The 11,984-nt window shown below is 37.7% G+C and overlaps 1 protein-coding gene across 1 annotated transcript in view; it reads right to left on the bottom strand.

Moving 5' to 3' along the window:
* Positions 1-6,622: 6,622 nt before the first annotated feature.
* Positions 6,623-11,984, bottom strand: part of WWTR1 (WW domain containing transcription regulator 1) — a 151,669-nt gene continuing 146,307 nt past the window's right edge. The window contains 1 exon segment of the mRNA XM_019630718.1: positions 6,623-10,021. Coding sequence (XP_019486263.1) covers positions 9,837-10,021 — 185 coding nt within the window. The 3' untranslated portion in view covers positions 6,623-9,836.

The raw sequence follows: 11,984 nt of genomic DNA, 5'->3' as shown, positions 1-11,984 counted from the left end.
CACCATTCAGACCAGTAACACTTTCCGTCACATGATCGATCATAGAATCCTCAGTATGATATACGCAGACAGGCCCCAACGTTAACTGATTCTTCAAATATCGACTCATAATTCATTCTCAAGAAAGCTCGATGAATTGAAGTCAATGAAAATAGCAGCAGGCATTGCAGATATTGGGCCAAAGAGGAAAGACCACTGGAGCTGACATTTCATCAGTATGAATTATCCTCATCCCCTCATCCAAAATGTGGCATGGGATGGTCATATATAAACTTTAATGAATATGGTTTTCCATCTTTTTAAATTTCTATTTTTGTGAATGTTTTATAATGTACACAATACATTAAAACAGTCATCTATGTATATAAATTATAAATAAAGAAAAAATATATATACATACATTGAGGCTCCATGATAAAACAGTTTTGAGACTACTCATTATGTTGTGGTGGTCCCCAAACTTGAGAGTGACCAGACCACATGGAAGTTTGCTAAATAAATGCAGATTCTCAGCCCTCAGCCTCATTCAGATTCAGAAGTCAGAGAAATTCACATTTTATACTAACATCTTAGGATATTCTGAAGCTTGCTTGGAAACTGTCTTTTTTTTTTCCTCTGTACTTAAAAATATTTTATTGTTGCTCAAAAGTCACAGACCTTCCTAGCAAAGGATATATAAGTGAGTGCAAAGAAGGAGACAAAAATATCAGTCTCCTGTGTGTCTTTATACTCCCCCTTCCAGTGAGATCCCAACCTTTCCCCAGCCTCGGCCTGTTGCTCCCCTAAGGGGGCGCTGATCATCACACCATGGCAAAGCCAACTGCTGCCCTCTAATGGTCATTCAGTTGATCATTTCTCAAGGGCAGGTTTGGCTATCTTTCTAAAGAATCCAATTTTTTTCTAATATTTTCTCATCAAGGAACATTTTCCAAAAGCCTTATTAATTCAAAACATGGAAGGGCGAGCAAACAAGTCAATCAAAGATGGTGCCATTCAAAAGAAGGACTGCAGTATGAAAGGCAATAGTCTCACAAACATATTCATTCATTTAACAAATATTTTGAAAATGTTTGGAACAGTGTACTACTAGGCATTGTTCAAGGTGCTACGACAAAACAAGCAAAAATTCCTGCTTTCACAATAATGACAGGCTAATAGGAGGAGACCACGAAGAAGTGAATTATATCTTACTCTTAGATGGTGTTAAGTGTGGTGGAGAAAATGTGACCTGGGAAGAAGAGAGGGAAAAACTCACAAAAAGAACAGGAGCATTTTATGGACTACCTATGAATTATTGGGTGTTCTATATAAGTCACTTCTCTTAATCTTCACTACTCGCTCATTATACCCAGCCTTTTTTTTTTTATTACAATAGCTGGTTTTACATGTAAAGAAACTGAAGTTCCAAAACTCTCAGAAACTTGGCCAAGGAGCTAATTAATAGCTGCACTGCACAGAATTTCTGACCTGGTTGTAGGAGCAAAGCCCAGGGAAAATTTGTAAAGAAGGCCCACGCCTGCCCTTTCTTAATGCTCACACACTTGCCTTCTCCAGGCCAAACCTCATCTTTTCCCATTAATGTTCCCCTTGTTCTCATTCTCTGAAACTCTTATTTTATTCTATGCTGTTCCATAAATGGATTCTCTTTCTAGAATGCAAGGGGCTAGTGACTTAATCTCTGCGAATCCCACAAATGAATTTACTCCATTAATGAATTTACTCCATTTCTCATTCCTGTAACCCAGTAGGTTGTCATTATATATTGTTTCCCTTCCATTTTCATTTCCATGCCTGTGTTTAACAGTTCCCTATTTCCAGTATGTTCTACCTGCTCCTCTCAGCTTACTTCACCGGCCAGCCTCAAATGATCTCCTTCTCTCTAAAACGATATAAGCATCCCCTTAGTGCTAAACACATAATGGCGTATTACCTTTTTGGAGGCAGAGGCCATTTTTTCAATTCCTTCCTGCCCTCATAGCACCAAATAGGCCCATGTACTCAGAGAAGGCCACCAGCCTCCCTCCAATCTGGTTCATGTTCACTTTTGTGTCTGTTTTCCTTAAATCACTCTCCTATTAGAAAGCTTCCTGTGACTTCTGTCATGTAGGATAAACTCCAACTCTGGAACAAAGCATATGAGCCCCTTCCCCATCTACTTTATTGGGCCTCACCTCCTGCCTCATTGTCCCCACACTCTGTCCCTCCAGGGCCATGAACCTTCTTACTACTCTTCTTTCAAAATCTTGCGCATTCACATATGTTGTTTCCTTTACCTGAAATGGCCGGGAAACTCCTTGAAACTAGGGCTTGGACACCGTGGGCTGCTTGAAGCTGTTCGCTCCTCCCCTTCTTTCCCTGGTCTGAGGTCCCATTACTCTTTGTCCCATGATACACGGCCCGGGTTAAACTGCAAGCTCAAAAAGGATTGAGGGATTTCTAATACCTTTAATACCTTTGCTCATGCTTTTAACATTGCAGGAGCTCGGCAAGTACAGTGATGAATGAATGAATGAATGGGCTCAATGTATATTTGCTGGTTGTTAATATTAGTGATTCTGAGGATGTTGGGGGTTATCAAAGAAGATCCTAAGAGTCTTACATTCTTTGGCATCCTTGGCAGAAACCAAATCTGGCTTAGGGCCAAAGGTCTCAGACCCACAAAACTCTCTCCTACTATTGGAAATACAGCTGGCTACCCAAAAAAATTTGGTGAGAGGTTACCGTATTTCAGAAAATGTTAGTAATTCCCTGACTTCATTCTTATAATTACTTCTTTTTTTTTTTAAAGAATTTATTGGGGAATAGGGTAGGGAACAGTGCTGGGGAATTGGGGAAGGGGAACAGACAAGTTGCTGTGCTTTTGTTCTTCAGTCTAGTTGTGGAGGATGTCGCTTCACTGGCCCATGTTGGTATTATGATCATTGCGCTCTTGCCAGCTGAGGCAGATCGGTCACCAGCCACTAGACGGCAGTTCACAGTGTCTCACGGCCGCTCACACTGGCTGCCGGCACTCACGGTAGCTTACGGCAGCCCACAGCAGCCCCAGTGTAGCCTATGCCGTCGCTGGTGACTCACGGCAGCCCAACTCCAGGTTGAGCTGTTGTTCACCATCTTAGCTGTAGAGGGCACAGCATCACTGGCCCATGTGGGATCTGAACCGGTGGTCCTGCTGCTCAGAACTCGCGGTCCCCAGCCAACTCAACCAATGAGCCACTCGGCTGGCCCATAATTACTTCTTTTTTTGTTTTTTTTTAAAGATTTTTTTTATTGGGGACTTGGAGAAAGGGAACAGTGTTGGGAAATTGGAGAAGGGGAACAGCCAAGTTGTTTTCCTTCAATCTTAGTTGTGGGGGGCACAGCTAGCTCAGCTCCAAGTCCAGTCACCATCCTGGCCACCCATCGGCAGGTCGTGGCCACACAGCTCAAGGTGTTAGTCTTTTTTATGGTGGTTTGATAGAGGTAAAACTGTCTGATTGCCATTTGATTAGTAATGAAGTTGGCAATACTATTTGCCACCCAGTTTCCTGTCCTATAAATTTTCAATTCATACACTTGGCTCATATTTCTATTGGAATGTTTGTTTTTATTGATTTACCTTAGTTTGTTGTGTATTCTGAATACTATCTTTGGTCTGGTTCCCAGAAGCAGATACTGACACAACGACTCATGTACAAGTGATTTTTAAAGAAGCATTAATTATTATTTATCAAAGGAATGGGTATTTACAGGAAAAATTGGTAAAAGAGTGGGTGACGCAAGACAGGAAAGGGGAGGAATAAAAGCAAGGATGTGCTCTTTGGCAAAGTCCCACAGAAGGTGTTGTCTGCCTGATCCCAGGGACTCTGGATTGTTACACGCCTACCTGACATTAACTAGAGGTCATATTGTAGGATGTAAATTCCTAGGCATGTCTAGCTCTCTGAGTGTGTGTAGGCAGTGACTCTGGCTCTCTTTTAAAAAGAGCCACAGGTGTTAGCTGTTGGAAACAAAAATACACCAAGGTGGGAGGTGTGGGCACAAAAACAATAAAAAGGAATCAAAGGTGAGCTGTGTGGAGAACGGACATCATGCACTGTAGACAATAGTATTATGAAAGATCATTCAATTACATTAATTCAAGAAATGCAAACTATAACAGTAAGATATTTTTTACAAATCATATTTACAAAGATTTAAGAGTTAGACTAACATTCTCACCAAAAAAAAAAAAAAAAAGAAAATTGCAAGTATGTGAGTGATGTATGTGTTAACTAACTGCATTATGGTAATCATTTTGTAAAAAATACACATAAAACCACTACATTGTACACCTTAAACTAATACAATGTTATATGTCAGTATCTCAATAAAACTAGAAAAAACTCAACAAAACTCTTTTGTATTGTATATTATTGCTAGAATAGAAAAAATATATATACACATTTTAAGAAAGGAAAAAACTGTATTAAAATTGTAATACTCAATAGATACTGATAACAAAAGATGTATACAAGTCATGTATATACATTTTTTGACACCCCCAAGTATATTTTTCATTCAATTTTTGAACTTTACTTATATATTCCACATATCTTCCCAAATATTTTGTAGAATGTATAAGCTGGAAAACAAAACAAAACAAAACAAAAAAAATGCTAGGTTGGCTGGGTGGCTCAGTTGGTTAGAGCGTGAGCTCCGAGCAACAGGGTTGCCAGTTGAATTCCCACATGGGCCAGTGAGCTGCGCCTGAGCTGAGCTGCCCCTGAGCTGCCAACAGGTGGCAGGATAGCTCAGCTGGTTGAGAGCACATGCTCCTAACAACCAGGTTGCCCTTTGACTCCCGAATGGGATGCTGGGCTGCGAGGGTCCTCCCCTCCCCACCCGCAACTGAGATTGCTCACACCTTGAGTTGAGCGGCCCGTGAGCTGCCTAAGGGCAGCCGGGTGGCTCAGTGGTTAGAGTGTGTGCTCTTAACAACAAGGTTGACTCCCACATGGGATGGTGGACTATGTCCCTAGCAACTAGATTGAAAATGACTACTGGACTTGGAGAGCTGTGCCCTCCACAACTAAGATTGAAGGACCACAACTTGACTTGGAGATGATGGGTCCTGGAAAAACACAATGTTCCCTTCCCCAATTCCCCAATAAAACCTTTACAAAAATAAAAGTAAATGTTTACACAAATCAAATTTGACTATTTTCTTTAAAATTGCATATTTGTAGTAAAACTTCTCAATCTCAAAAAAAAAAAAATAGGCACTATCCAGCTCTAGGTTGGCAATGGTGAAATAAGTCTTTGTATACACTGTTGTTGGAAGGCTGGAAGTATAAATTGGTATGCCCTTTTTTTGAAAACTACTTGGCAGAATCTATTAACATTTAAGATCACATACGTTTTGACTTAGTGATTTCTTTCCTAGGAATTTGTCCTCTAGCCATATTCACACCAAAACAAGCTGTTTCCTACAGCACTATTTGTTAAGGCAAAAATTAAAAACTACCAACTGGCTACCAGTAAAGGACATCCATACAAAAGAATATTATTTGTTTAAAATGATGAAGTATACAACTTTACGTACTGGTGTGGAACTATGACCATGAAATATTGGATATGTCTGTTGCCCACTGAGAGACCTTATACAAGTTACTTAGCCTCTCCAAACCTTAATTTCTTCATCTGTATTATCCGAGGATAATATCATTCAAGTAATAAGGTCGCTATGCAGATGAAATTAGAGAATATATATCAAGTGTTCTGCATGTGCCTGGCACATAGTAAATATTCAATATGTATTTGAAATATCATTGTTATTGTTAAGATACAAAAATGAAAGCTTCCAAACAGCATGTATAATTGCTTTCCTTTTGTTAAAAAATCCAACTTATAGTATAGGAAAAACATTTAACGCACGTATTTTTTCAAATATGAGGTTTTCGGGATAGAGAATTTTCACTTTTTACTTTATACGTATTAGGATTTATAACATTTCCAACAACGAACACAAGTTACCTTAAAAGTGATGATGAAATAAGGTTTTTAAAATGATAGAGACTTGACCCTGGTATGTTTCCACCAGCATCTCTTCCTTCTGTTGTTTAGCTCAACGCTTAAAAACACCGTTCAACTGAGAGTACTCTCACGTGTCTGTACAGTGAAAAAGTTATCAGGACAGTGAGACTCAAGGGATTCAACAGCAAAAATGTACTGTCACAGGCACACACTTAGAATGGTGAGTTTTTAGTTTTGACAACAAGAGGCTACACCACATTGTTAATAATAGAGGAAAGACTGAGAATCCTATATTTTTGATGTCTCGGTCAAATCTGTGAGGGTGTTGGAAGGACAGTGTGATTTTTGAAGTATATATATATATATATATATATATATATATATATATATATTATATATATATATATATATATATATATATATATATATATATTTCCACTTAAAATAAAGTGGAAACCAAAATTCTGCGGATATTTAGAATAGCGAAGAACAAACATTTGAGCCAAAAAATGTTTGCCTACAAAATTTTTTTTTCTTTCATTCTCTGCCAGGAGGGTTACATAAGCCTCTCTCCAATACCATGCAAAGCCTCAGTAAAAGGAACACACACAAATAATAAAAAGACAAAGGGTCCAGGTGGAAATTCAATTGTATTTATTTTTCTTATACAGAATCAGAGAAGTAAAAACCAGTTCCAAACTCCAGGTAAAATGGAGGTTGATCTGATTGATTGGGCTGCATACTTTCTGTATGCACAGCATTCTAAATTAAAAATAAACACACATATGTAATATTACAAAATGTAGAAGTAAATTTTTTAAAAGTTAAAGTACTAGCACATAAATGATGTAGTGTGTTAGGGAAACGGTCTCTGTCAATCACCTATTTTCCCAATTAAATGAATCTACAATTTTCTTTTTTTAACAACTTTTTTTTTCCCCATAAAAGTTGTACTTTCAAGTTACTTTCTAATTATGTCATGAGAACAGAGCTGGTAATTAGCAACAGTTCTCTCACTCCAGATCACCTTCGTCAGCGAGCTTTTCTACCACACTGGGTACAGCACACTGTTTTACGTGCTTCGTATTGTGTATAATCAGCGAAAGAGATGGCATTTCATATCCTATTACTATGGTGAAACACTAAAAATGACTGAGATTGAACAGAGTTGCAAACAGATTTTGACAATGTATTTACTTCAAGAAAACGTGTTGTATCAGGGAAAAAAAAAATACCCTGAAAGAAAGAGCTCTGAAATTATTTTTAAATTTCAATTTTTAATATGCTTTTTCTATGGCAAAACTATTGGATGAAATGTTGAATTGATTGATTGATGTAGGACTAAAAAAGACTAGATATCCTGGCAGTTGTTTTATAATAAGAAAAACAGTATAAGTAGCACCTTATCATAATTCTGCAGGGGTTTTAACACTTACAATAATAGGAAATAGCCTTTAAAAAGTTGTTCTTACTTAGATTTCTAGCTTTACTGTTCTTTAACAAAGGCCATACTTTATGGCCTTAAAAACAAACACAAAAAATTATATCTGGATTTATGTATTAGTAAACACATAGTCAGGGTCCATATTTAATTCTGTAAAAATATTTGTTATGTTCATTAATAAATGTTTTGACTAATTTCACTAAAAATAATTCTTCTAGTATTTTCTAATGCCACAAGCTTACTAGGAAATTACCTCTAAAAATTGATAATATAAATCATCGATGTTTTAACTACTTTAAAAAAAGAGGGGCATCTGTTTCTTTTCCGCTTAATAACCTGAAAATGAGTCTATAAAAATATTTTTTTAAAATACAGTAACACTGCTCAGTTTTGTTAGGTCCCTTGTTTTTTGTTTTTCTTAGAAAGAATGTACAACTCTTTTTGCAATTATTGCTAACAAAAGAGAAAAAGAAATAGTGCTCCCTTCAATTTAGTAGCAACATAAGCATCAACCCCATCTCCCTCAGAGCACTTAGAGAGAGAGGAGTCGGAGGAACATAAACCACGGGTCCTTCAGGAAAAAGAAATCACTTCATTGTGTCAGAAGCAACAGCAGGTTTCGTTCTTGTCTGCCCCATGCTCAGCATCCGTGAGGCAAGGGTTAGGCCACCCCTGCCTCTCCCCCTCCCACATAAAGTGCACCAAAGCCTTCTTTTCATCTACAACAGTCTTTTGGTATAAAGTTGTAGTGGGAAATCATTGTTTTGTTCTTTTGGGGCACCTCTCCTACCTCCGGCTTGTCTTGCTTATGGGGTACTGTAACTTGTCTATTTCCATTTAACAACTAGTCCCCTTTCTGCTATATTCCATAACCTCACTACTTCATCTCTGACCTTTTCACTTGCCTTCTTTCCAACAAGATAAAATAGATTCTGCCCGTCTCTCTTCTGGTCGATTGAAAGGGATCTTACTTAAGACCCCGAACAAATAAGCCCCCTTGGGAATTGAAAGCGTCCTCCCAGAGACCTGAATTAATAATGTCTTTGTAAAAAGAGATTAAGTTCATAGATTATAAATAACATCAGTTGAAAACATTAAACAGTTGAGGACTTCATTGGCAACGCAGGCAGAGTGCATGCCAGGTGAACCGGTGCTCTCTCTCAGTCCTTTAAAAGCTAATAAAAAAAAAAACATTTTTGGTTACATAAGAGGTATTGAGTACATTTCATGCCTTTTTATACCAACTGTAGCAAACAGGGTTAGAATAACATACTTAGGAATCAATTTTACTGAATTGTTCCGAAACATGTCTCCACCATACACCCTCAGAGGGCATTTTTTTTTTACACATCAGTCAGAGATCTGCTTCATCCTTCAAACAGCTTCATTGATAAGACTATTTTAAACACTCGAAATCTCGAAAGCAAAACTGACAAGGCTTCAGAATTTAAAAAGCAACAGCTTACTGTGTGTGCCATCAAGTTGAAAGCTATATTGTCCTGACGTTTTCAGAACAGTTTCAAAAGACAAAAATACAGTTGCCATTGATTTATCAGAAACATTTGGCTGCCCTTTGTCATCAGCCACAAAATCATAGTGCTTTATAAAATAACATCACATTCTAAGCTGCAATTTTTAAAAAAATCCAACTTGCAATTTTAAAAAGTTCTGTTTAATAAATGCTCAGAATTAGTACCAAACTGGTCTCTTTCAGATCTGAATGTAGGGACTGTGGCTAATGTTCTGCTACTCTCCCACCAGAAGGCCTAGCTGTCTAAATGCTATGCCATAAAATGATGGAGGATAAACTCTAGTAGGACCGTGTGAGCCTTTGGAAATACAGAGTAATAAGAATTATCAGAATCAGCATGGATTCAGAACTACATTGTATTCCATACAGCAGAATTTTACTATCCATACAATGATTTTTAAAGCTCGGGTTAAATATTTAAAGCATTTGGTACTACTGTCATCAATACAGTTTTCGAAACTGTAAATCAGGTCTAATTTAGTGTACATTTCCTGGACCGAGCCGCCCGTCAGAAGTCACTGCCTGTGGTCAGCTTTTTAATGGTTTATAATCAATTGATGTATAAATTTCAACTAACACCCATAAAGCTTAGTTGTGGGGCGCAGAGAGAAAAATGGAGAAGCAATTCTGCATAACCCACCACAGGAATGCAGGCTTGCATAAAATGAAAATAGGATATTTATTTATGTTTAACTTAAAGTACTGTCAATCAAATCCAGGCAATGATTAAACTGGCCACATGGAAAGGAGGGAGGATGAGTCATGGAGGCTGAAAGTGGTACACCTGCAGACTTGCTCTGCTCCATCCCTTTTTCCAAGAGGCCCAGGAAATGTCAGGTCATGGCTGCACCCAAGTTACAATGGTACTGATTACAGCCAGGTTAGGAAGGGCTCGCTTTTGTTCAGAGCAGACTCTACATCATTGAAGAGGGGGATCAGATCTTCAGATTCCAAAGTTCCTAGGTCAACATTTGTTCCTGGAAGACAGTCAAGAAAATCAGGGAAACGGGTCTGCTGAGGATTGATGTTCATGGGTGTCTGTCCGGCGTTTTCTCCTATAACAGAATGAAAGGAAATCATTTTAACTCCTTTTTTAAAGCTCTTGAAAGAAGGACAGTTCCAGTGTTAACATAACTCTCATCTTCATTTGTGCTATGCCTACATTTAAGAAGATTATATTGCTGCCAGTCTAAAATACTGCATTTCTGGGCAAAATTTCAGCTCCCACAACTGACACTGAGTCACTGTTGCTCACTCCTAAGAGATACACTGATGCCAGATGAATCTTTATTGCTCTGGGTAGATGTGGTCCAGGTGGACAGGTCCAGGGAGATAGGGAAAGAGCATGTGAAAGCACTGTGGACCTGACCTACCATCCGTGCCTCCCCATGACAGCGGCATGAAGGGCTGTTCTGTGAAAGAGTAGAGAGGCCCTGCCTGTAATAAATAGCTTATCACAGGGTGATAATCTCAGGATTTAAGTGTAGGCTTTTATCTACCCATGTCCTCCCTCTTTATATTCAAAGATAGTGGTGAGGAGTTTCTTTTAACCATGTTATTAAAAGGCTGTCCTCACTGATGACTCTAGGGGTCAATTTCAAATCCTTTTATAAGGTGGGTTCTGCAGATTGTCCCCCTCCCCCCATACATGTACGCCCCACAACTATTTACCATTCTCACAGTGCATATGAGTCACAGTACACGAGCGAGCATATGAAGGTTCTTAGAAGTCTTGTAGTAAAAAATCTGCTTTATTTTATTTTGCTTGTTTAGAAGTCTATTTCCTAAGCCCATTTAATCACCTCATCCTATTTTGGCAGACTTTATATCCTAATAGAACTAGAGTCTACAGAACACAGTTGAGAAAATGCTGTTCTAGAGGAAAGTGAAGTGTCTGGGATATAACATGAAGAACACATGTTCTTATGAATAACAGTATAGGGAAAAATGCACTGACTTCTGTGCCGGTAGACTGACCTTTTTAGCTGTGTGAACTTAGACACACGTAACTTGTCTGACTCTCAGTTTGCCCATCTCAAATTGGTAGTACCTTCTGTTCTTTTTCTTCTTTATTTAAGTATAGTACCTTCTTCATAAATTGAAGTAAAGCACTATGGTGTCTGCCATATACACCCATGGCTATGGGTACCATTTATACATACAAACTCATATACATACAAAAATACAATAAATGTTTGTTGAATGTACTGAGAGAAAGAAAAACCTTGGAACCCAATCACTGTTGATTACACAATATTAGAACAACTAGTTAATTCAAGCAGCCCCAAACAATTTTCTGAAGGCAAAAAATATACCTCAAAGATTGAGGATAATTGATAACTATGGTTTCCACCATAGCATCATTTTTAAGAAACCCATTAAATTAGCTTTTGTGTCTTACAAGTTCAGTAGCCTTTCTGAAAAGTATGCAAAGAAATTTCAGTATTCTGAGCAAAACTGGAGAAAATTCATTTTAACTATATGCATTAAATATTTTCCAAGGAGAAAAATTACATCTTTCCTAGAGATAAGAGAAACACAGTCAGACTTCATTTTGGTGATAGCAAAGCTAAACGACTTTCCTAAACTCATAAAATATCAGTGATTCTTGGCAATATTTTACAGGATTTTCACTGCAAAAGGCAATAATTTAAAAAATTAAATCAAAATCAAGTTCAACCACATGAACTCAATACAGTTTTACTGATATTGAAAGACATCAAAATAGAAAAGAAAATCCAAAATAACTCTTTCCTACCCAGTAGAGTTTAACAGATGGAAGTGAGGTTTAAAAAAATTATCTGCCCTGAAAAATTTTCTGATCTAAAATGCTGGGTCTTTTTTTTCTTCATCTCTAGTTACAATTATTCATCTCTATCAATTTCCCATTTTAACTTTCTAATAACACAAGTATACACTTTTTAGCCAAACAGAATATCTCTGTTTTACAGAATTCCTCTTATCCTTCCTCCTCAGACATGGAAAGTATGAGGAGACTAGCTAAGGTTCTTTGTTTAG

The sequence above is a fragment of the Hipposideros armiger genome, unplaced genomic scaffold (genome assembly GCF_001890085.2).
Source record: "Hipposideros armiger isolate ML-2016 unplaced genomic scaffold, ASM189008v1 scaffold_936, whole genome shotgun sequence".
NCBI lineage: Eukaryota > Metazoa > Chordata > Mammalia > Chiroptera > Hipposideridae > Hipposideros > Hipposideros armiger.
This window is presented reverse-complemented; position numbering and strand designations above follow the sequence as displayed.